General features: G+C 46.3%; 1 protein-coding gene across 1 annotated transcript in view; it reads right to left on the bottom strand.

Annotated features, from left to right (window-relative positions):
• Nucleotides 1–9,115, bottom strand: part of wnk4b (WNK lysine deficient protein kinase 4b) — a 70,585-nt gene that overhangs the window by 15,225 nt on the left and 46,245 nt on the right. The window contains exons 6-9 of the mRNA XM_048244957.1: nt 5,474–5,693; nt 3,711–4,215; nt 2,701–2,921; nt 1,141–1,211 (exon numbers count right to left, since the gene is read on the bottom strand). Coding sequence (XP_048100914.1) covers nt 1,141–1,211; nt 2,701–2,921; nt 3,711–4,215; nt 5,474–5,693 — 1,017 coding nt within the window. The remainder of the gene's footprint in view (nt 1–1,140; nt 1,212–2,700; nt 2,922–3,710; nt 4,216–5,473; nt 5,694–9,115) is intronic.

Genomic DNA, 9,115 nt, shown 5'->3' with positions numbered 1-9,115 from the left:
GCTTGTGCTGCACGTCCCTGACGTTGATGTCAAGTTGTACCAAAGGAGGAAAACACACACTACCTCCCCATAAGGCATAGGCATCCTCTGGAGCATCATATTAATGTGCAATAATGATGCACACCGACTCTACTCCTGAGAAATGTTGCTGGGCAGCCACATAACCAGTTCCATGCGTTCTGATTGGACGATCCTGATAATTTGCCTACTGATGATTAAAGTTCTCAATCATCAACAGCTCTGGGCAACCAGTTTTTAATTTCAGTTTTTAAATATATTTTATTGTTGTCCAATAACAAAGGGGACGTGCCAAAACAACAATGCTGAACCTTCTCCCAGCAAACATTGCTCAAAAAGTTGCGTTGTGCATCTTCACCTTCAGAATCTTTATGAATGAAGGGCTACTAGCCATTACCCCCATGTGTCACTGGTGTCTCTCTCTCTCTCTCTAGAGAGAGAGAGAGAGAGAGAGAGAGAGAGAGAGAGAGAGAGTCAGAGCCGTCTCCAGACACAATGAGAGCAGGACGCATGAGAGCCACATCCAGCCAAGTCAACATAAGAGCCCAGCTGCAGGAGGCATTAAAGGTACGACTCCATTAATGCCGCCCTGATGGATATTTCCTACTGCATTAGTGTCAAAGAAGTGCTGCATTGTCAGTTATGAAGCACACAGGAAATGTTGCCACCTCTTTGTGTGTGTGTGTGTGTGTGTGTGTGTGTGTGTGTGTGTGTGTGTGTGAGTAAGTGAGTGAGAGAGAGAGAGAGAAAGAGAGGAAATATAAAGACAGAGAGAGAGAGAGAGTATGCCAGGAAGTGTTCCTCTATTAGATGCACACACACGTGACTGCAGTCAGATCAGTGAGTGTTAAAGTGCTTCAGCCACTGGGACAAACTGCTGACGTCAGACCCATCTTTCTAATCTAAGTCTGAGTAACATATATTGCTTTAAGCCAAATCACCCACACACACACACACACACACACAGGCAGTACCCCTTTAATACATAAACGCATGCACTCGTAAACGTATATTAGTCACACATATATAAACAGACAAACATTCACATACAGTAATACTGACATACTAACCCACATCCACTATGTCTTAACATTCAACACAAGAGGAGGGGGCCGAGGTTACCTGTCGACAGGTGAGTTGAAGCCACTGCCAAATCCTGACCCTGGCCGCTCGGTATTTGAAACAGCAATGCTCTGTGGGAAACAAGAGGAAGGTGGGAGGAGTCAGATTGAATTCTTTTGAATTATATCCATTTATATAGCAGTATTAACTATAGACACTGTTTCAAAGCGTTTTACACAGCTCAAGGCATGAACCCCAAAGATTCACTTGCAAAAGCCCTAAATGCCGCCGGTTTGATTTAGTGCCATAATCCACTCCTGTATCCTAAACAGCCTCCTCAGTCCAGTTTTGCAGGGTGCCAAGTTGAAAGGTGACATCTGAGTCATTTAGAACCAGGCTTTAATGTTCACTACTCAAAGCAGAAGAACAGCTTGGACACATCTCCTGTGGGACGCCGCACTGAGTGTCTTAACAATGCAAGCTATTGAGCGTATTCGCTGAAGCGCTGCCCATTCTCTGGGCATGGAAGAGACTTGAACGCAGCCCGGAGCCAGTCAGCCAAACAGAATTCAAATGGGATCGAGCAAAAAAAAAAAAAAAAAAAAACCCATTGGAAAATATGATGAAAAATCCTGGGGATTTAATAGCAAATGTGCTAACACTTAGCCCTTCTGCCAAGACCATGGCCCCTGCCAGCCCCATAGCCACCTCACATGAATTAAGCCTGAAAGACGCTGGGCACAAGACACAAAATAAGTGATCAATGACATTTTTATCCCTGTCGCTCAGAAAGGCTGTGTAAATTCAAACAGAAGGGCTGTGTTAGCGGATTGCAGCCATCGGATTTGGAGAGCTGCTAACGAGTGTCATAGACAATCGTTAGTGTTGCTAAGATCTATTGGTATTTGGTAAACACTCAAGCTAATTAGCCAGTCCCAAAAGGAAACAATGTTCCTATGACAGGGAAGCTACACATCACAAATATCACTATCTCTCAGTGTGATGTCCATACACAAGCTTAACTCATCAGGTTTTCAGTGATGAACCAAGAACAGCCTACAGGCCAAAAAGATTATGTCTTTATAACCTGTACATTCTGGTTGTTCCAGAAATACAATAGTTCAGCTGAAGACAAAGAAGACTATGTTCCTTTGCATAACCATCCAAAAGGATTAGAGCTACTAGCCTTTTCATCACATACTACTACTTTGAGTCCTGATTGGCAGGCTGAGACAGCTGTGTTTGGGTAGAGATAGAGCAGAAGGCTGTTGGAATGCTGCACAAAGATAACTGTGTAGACGACAAGAAATGACAGCAGTGTTTTTCCTCATCAAGGTGCTGTGCAATGCAATGCAATGCTGTGCATGCACCTGTTTAGTTATTCTGCTGACTTTCCTGATGGAAAGGGAATTGTTGTTGCAAAGCCTGAACTGCATTGTTGTGCTTGTCAAACAGTGGAATTCAAACTTATTTCAGGCTGTCACTACACAACTGTCACTTCATGAACACTGTACTCTGTTGAGTAGGCTCCTTAGCCAAGAGGTCATCCTGGCCATCTTTGTTGGTTCTAGAACATTCTGGAATGTTGGGAGTGTGGCGCTGGGGGTAGGGATACCTCACCTCGCCCCCTGCACACAGCCTACCCACCGAGGGGAAGCGAAGGGCTGGTACTGGTGCCTCCGGTCCAGCCGCAGGGGACGGACTCTCTGGGCGAGGCATCTCCACGGTAGCGGTTGCCGAGGTGACGGGTGCGGGGGCAGCGGGGGCCGCCTCTTGGGGAGGGCCCTCGGAGTGTTCCTGGAGCCCGGAGGAGCTGAGGTAGCCGTCCGTCTCGCAGTCGGCTGTCATGGCAACAGACAGAAGGAATTATTATAGACATACAGATGGATAAATAAACAAATAGTAGGCTGGACAAAAAGAGAGAGAGAGAGAGAGAAACAGAGAGATGAAAGAGAAAGAGAAACAAAATGGGGAAGGAAGAGAGAGAAGCACACCTTCTCTCTCATTCAATAACATTCAAACAGTTAGAACAATGGGATCGATAGATTTCCATAACATGACGAAACAAAAAAACAAGTCATTAAAATCTAAATGTATTAAATTACGACAGTAGCCATTTACGCCTTGCCGTTTACTGATAGGGGCTTCTGTGCTTCTGTTATGATGCCATCGTCAGTTCCGACAGCAGTGACATTAGTAATGATAAACATAAATATGTGTCCAATAAAAATGACCATCCTGTGGCATGACTGAAGTGTAAACATCCTAAGCTCTTTGGATATTGGAAGTGTTTGGGTTCGGCGAATGGGGCTTAGGGGCCTTGTTATGGTCCTGCTTGGGTTGTTGTCAGGGAGATGTAGCCCTGCCTGACAGGATAAGTAATTAAGACGTGTCTTAAGTGAAGCCAATATAGAGATGGTGTTTACATGCTGTACGGGATGTTCTGAAACAGGGTCTGTCTCAGATAACCACATGAAGCCCGGTGCTGGAGCTTGACCAGGCGGGTAAAGCAGTCACCTCTCATAAATAATTGGGATAGATGGACTCATTGTGTGTGTGTGTGTGTGTGTGTGTGTGTGTGTGTGTGTGTATGAGTGAGTCTGTGTGTATGTACACACTCTCTCACTCACATGTAGCGGATGAGTAGCTGGAGTGGCGCATGTTGTAGCTGGGCTGCTGGTCCACCTCCTGCTCGTCGGGCTCGGTCGCAAAGCTGGCGTTGATGCCCGAGTCGATGGAGCCACTGGCAGGAGACATGGTGGGTGAGGGCAGCGGGCCGGAGATGGTGAGCGTGGGGGGCATGTGGGGGGACGTAGGGGCCGTGACGGTGGTGGAGGAGGAGGGCAAGGGGGCATCCAAGGACTGCTGGGAGGAAGAGGAGGAGGTGGAGGGAGGGGTCCTAGGGGCGGGGGAGATGGATTGGATGACTGGGGCAGGAGCAGGGGCGGAGGCGGGGGGCTCGGTTTCAGGCAGAGGTTCCGGCTCCTCTTCGATGACCCCCTCCTGTCGACGCCGCTGTGCTTCCTCTGCCTGCCGGCGTTGCTTTTCCCGCTGGCGCTTGATGGCCGTCACACGGTCGCGGATCGCCTTGGCGACCAGCTTGTAGTCCACCTCGCAGACGAAACCCAGAACCACCTGCAGCGGGGAGAAGGGGGGGGGGGATTACACAGTGAGAAAGAGCTGTACAGAAAGACATAAAAGGATGACAGGAGACAGACAGAGAGAAAGACATAAACCAGAGGAAGTGAGTGAGACAGTGAGCGAGAGTGAGAGTCAGGAGGAACCAGTGATGAGAAAACCAAAAGAGAAAACCAAAAGAGAAAGTAACAGAGGGGAAGACCAAAACCAGAAAAAAACAGTGAAAGATGTAAAAGTAAGCGTCTCTGACACATGATGGTGTCAGAGACAGTGAGAGACCAAACAATATCAAAAATGGTGTGAATGGAGAGAGAGAGAGAGAGAGAGAGAGAGAGAGAGAGAGAGGCAGAGTGAGATGGACAGAGGGATACAGATGGAGGTAGGTAGATAGAGAGATATAGTATGTATGTATTGGAGGAGTGATGTAGCACTTCATTCTTTATTAGTGTGATAAGGCGGAGGAATGCTTTTGGCATAGAGGTTCTATCTCGTGACCTTTGACCTTCACAGAGGGTCCAGTCTTAAGTGCATCAGTAAAGAGCGCCAACATAAACAGCACCACCTTCTTGACAAACATGCCCTGTCTACACAAGAGTATAGCCTTGGCCATTACCGGCTGTTGTAAAGGGAAGTATTGAACAACATCCTTAAATAAATGAGTTACTGTTAGGAAATCCAGTTCAAGAATGGATGAGGTAAAATTAAGGTAGTTATCAAGACGTTATTATGAGAAACAATGTATAATTAAAGATAATAAAATTGCATTCTAATATTTTAGGCCCGTACATAGTTTACAACTGTAAGTTCTGATGGCTGAAAATTTGAATGTTGATCAAAGCTCATTCTTCCTTTTACTTCTGTGCATCATTCTGGTCCTTAATCAGTTAAGTGGTGGGCAATGACATAAATGCACTCTAAAACTCCATTTCCTTTTAAAAAATGACTCAATTCCAAACACATCCAATCCCTCAAGAAATTCACCTAAAATGAACTCTGTTTCCACAGTTACTTGACTTCGCTTTCATTTGAACTCTATTGATCCAGTGAATACTATTAAGTGAAGTGAAGTGAGCTGAAGGTTCTCAGGTGCACAGACTAATATAACCTTCAGATAGCATGCTTAACTGGAGTCTTTGAAAGTCTCCTTAGAGAGCGAGCCACGAAACCCTGAGAATACTGTCTACTTGTTGTGTTTTGTCCACAGACACTTACACAAGAGAACCCTTGAAGGCACTGCTTATTTGATTTGACTCACCATCTCCTGGGCCACCTCCTCAGGAACGTCCTTGTAGAGCTCGAACAGGAACTCGATGGCGTTGTTGTCCTTGTACTTGCCATGGAGCTTCTTGGTGTCGTCCATACGCAGCCACAGCTTGAGGGCCGACTTCTGCACGTGGTCCTCCTCGGCCAGCTCCACATGGACGCCGTTGTTCTCCTGGAAGAAGGTGTGCTCCAGCAGGTCCTGGATGGTGTACCTGAGGACGTCCAGGGAGGAGGGGAAGAGAAAGGTGAGGCTTCCGCAGGTGCAATGCAAAAGGGCTTCAGACTACTATGTTGATTTGTCTGTGATGGAGAGTTGTAAGAGTTAGCTGGTTAGCTGAGACAGAGGGGCGGGAAGGGGGCAGATGATGTGTAAGAAACTACAACATGGCAAAGATTCAAACCTACATGCATTTGTTCGAGAGAGGAACAGTGTGGAAGTGAAGAAGTCATGGTAGCTGGTAGTGGTAGCTAATAGCTAAGGGAGAAAGAGAGAGTGAGAGAGAAAGAGAGTGGGGAAGCTCTACCCATTTATCGGTCAAGTAGGGTTTGTGAAGGTTGGAGTGAAGTTGTGTGGGTGATGTCGGAGTCAGTAAGGGTAAAAAAAACAGGTGTCTCACTACACCACACAGTGAAAATCACCTCAGTTGTCCCTGCAGTAGTATATCAGTGTAATGGTGTTTGGTAGAGAAAGGTCTCAGGAGAGAAGGAGGAGGAGGAAAGATGTATGACACGGGGAGAGCACAGCTCGTCTACACACACACACTTACATACACCAGAGAAAAAAATGTGCTGTCTTCTTGTCTAATGTCTACACACACTTTGATACCAGACAGAAAAATGTAATTTATTTGATCCACTATTTGAGGCAGGATGGAGGTGACTGGTGGTGTTTGAAATGTGTTGCACAAGTGAGCCTCAGACTAAAGAAGCTCACTCCACCAGAGATGATGCTAATGATGCAGAACAGGCAGGTCTTCTGGTCCTCATACAACTAATCCCATCCACACGGGAAGAAAGGCTGAGACATTGTATGTGGCTTATCACGATCAGATAAGGGCTGGATTGGATTGGTTCTAGAGCCAGGTGTTATCTGAGACTGATGGTTCTGAGTGCATAGGTGAGTTAGTCTTTGGCTTATTGGCATTTTGACCGTTGCACTATGTTGCACCTAAAGTAATGTTTTTTGGTTGTCTGAGATGTCGAGACCCGAAAGAGTTTGCACACACACACACACACACACACACACACACACACACACACACACACACACACACACGCGCAAAACAACACATACACACATAAAGAGTTTGCAGGAGTGACACCTGATGAAATACTGAAAGAGCTTCAGTGAGTTGTGAGTAGTGCCCCGGAGACAGGAAGCATGTTATTTTAAAAAGCCTGAAAAACAGGCTCAGAATGGACTCCCTCATACACTCGACAAAAATTGTGCCACAAACATGTCAACTTCTAACTTCAATGCTGCAGGACAACACAAGTGTATTTTTGAGCATCAAGTAATATTTTATATGCAGACAGAATTGCACACACACTGTTTTAATCACATTAGATCATATTCATTCAGAAATCAGGAAAAGTGTTTAAAGCAATGGTTCGGAGTAATTTCACCCTAGGGTCCTTTGCACCATGACCCCGAGCCAAACACCCTCCCAGAACCTGTTCCCTTGGTCGAACCCTGGTCGAGTAGCCCTGTCAGAGTTTCTGCAGGTGTAATGGAACCAACTTTTATCTTGTAAATTACCCCACTAATAATGCCCTGAATGGTACGAAACTTCTACAGTATGTTCTTTACTCATAAAACGAGGCATTGAAAAGTTTGTAAGTACACCAGGAGTTTATTTAAATAACACTTGCCTGATGGATGCTACTATCTGCTACTATACCACAAGGCCAACGTTATTTCCGTGATTTGGGAAAAGCCCGTAAAAGTCCTGACAGGAAGCATGCATAAGGATGTAGATCCAGGAATGCACTAATATTTTGTTCGTAGTACCAGTTTGCAACAATTATTAGTTAACACTAAGTTGTAACACTTTGGAAAAAAAATACTTTAAAAACTGGATATACCAAAAAACGTTGATGTAATCGCTTCCTGCCAGGACTTTTACGCAGAGGTGGGAGTAAGTCACACATGTGCAAGTCACAAGCAAGTCTCAAGTCTTAACCTACAACTTAGTGTTAACTAATAATTGTTGCAAACTGGTACTACGAACAAAATATTAGGGCATTCCTGGATCTACATCCTTATGCATGCTTCCTGTCAGGACTTTTACGGGCTTTTCCCAAATCACGGAAATAACGTTGACGCAGCGGTATAGTAGCAGATAGTAGCATCCATCAGGCAAGTGTTATTTAAATAAACTCCTGGTGTACTTACAAACTTGTCAATGCCTCGTTTTATGAGTAAAGAACATACTGTAACGTCGGTGGATGTACATGTCTAACGTTGAATGAGTGTCTTCCAGAATGCAGAATGCTGGGAGGGTCGGGGTCTCCATTTCCCGCCACAGTGGAGCATCGTTGTGCTCGAGAGACAGCCGACAAACGTTCTACAAGAGGGCAGCGCGAGGAGGGACTTTGACGTGGACTGCTGACCGCCTGGAGATCGGCACACTGTGGACAGGTGGCAACGGCCACGAGCTGTCACAGTAGCCAGAGGGGCTACCGAACGCCCAGGGTTCCAGCGTATCCGGGTTCGCTTGCAGTGGACTGTTTGCTGCTGTTTGAGGTAGCGCAGCAGGAAACCAAGGGCCCAGCCCAAAGCAACACCCACCACGCCTGGCCGGTTCTGGTGCTTGTTCGGGGAGAACTGACGTGGCGGAGGCAGCCGAGAGCCCTTCCAGTCGGGAGGGGTTATCGTGCAGCCAGAGGCTTTCCGGTCACTTGGACTAAGCACTGGGACTGACACCGACGCAGCCGCGAGCAGTGAGCTGAGCTGTCATTGCCGGGGACAACAATGGCTCGGGAGGGGGTTATGTAGCGTCGGTGGATGTACATGTCTAACGTTGAATGAGTGTCTCCCAGAATGCAGTGCGAGTGAATGCTAGAATGTGTAATGTCGGTTATGATAGTTGTAGTTACGTTTACCATGTTGTGTATTTGTTAGCGTGTTAGTCTCTTTAGTTGTACCTCATGTGTTTATCCTCGTGTTGATGTGTGTGGTAAACCCTTATTGTGTGTTACATGTGCGGCTGAGACTACCCCTGTGTTGCCCTATGTAGTTATCCGTATGCCAGATTGAGTCTGAGTCTTCCTGTTCCAATAAATGGCCGTCCTGGCCAAAGGTGAATCTTGTCTGAGGGTGAGATCGCTACTATACTGTAGAAGTTTCGTACCATTCAGGGCATTATTAGTGGGGTAATTTGCGAGATAAAAGTTGGTTCCATTACACCTGCAGAAACTCATTAGTTTCTGACAGGGCTACTCGACCAGGGTTCGACCAAGGGAAAACAGGTTCTGGGAGGGTGTGGCTCGGGGTCATGGTGCAAAGGACCCTAGGGTGAAATTACTCCGAACCATCGCTTTAAGTGGCTCAATCAGTGCATCAGTCACTTAAGCTTTTGGTTGGGCTGAACTTCCTGACCTTGAGGGCATTATGATTACAATACAGCCAAGA

This window comes from Alosa alosa, chromosome 6, assembly GCF_017589495.1.
Source record: "Alosa alosa isolate M-15738 ecotype Scorff River chromosome 6, AALO_Geno_1.1, whole genome shotgun sequence".
Lineage (NCBI taxonomy): Eukaryota > Metazoa > Chordata > Actinopteri > Clupeiformes > Clupeidae > Alosa > Alosa alosa.
This window is presented reverse-complemented; position numbering and strand designations above follow the sequence as displayed.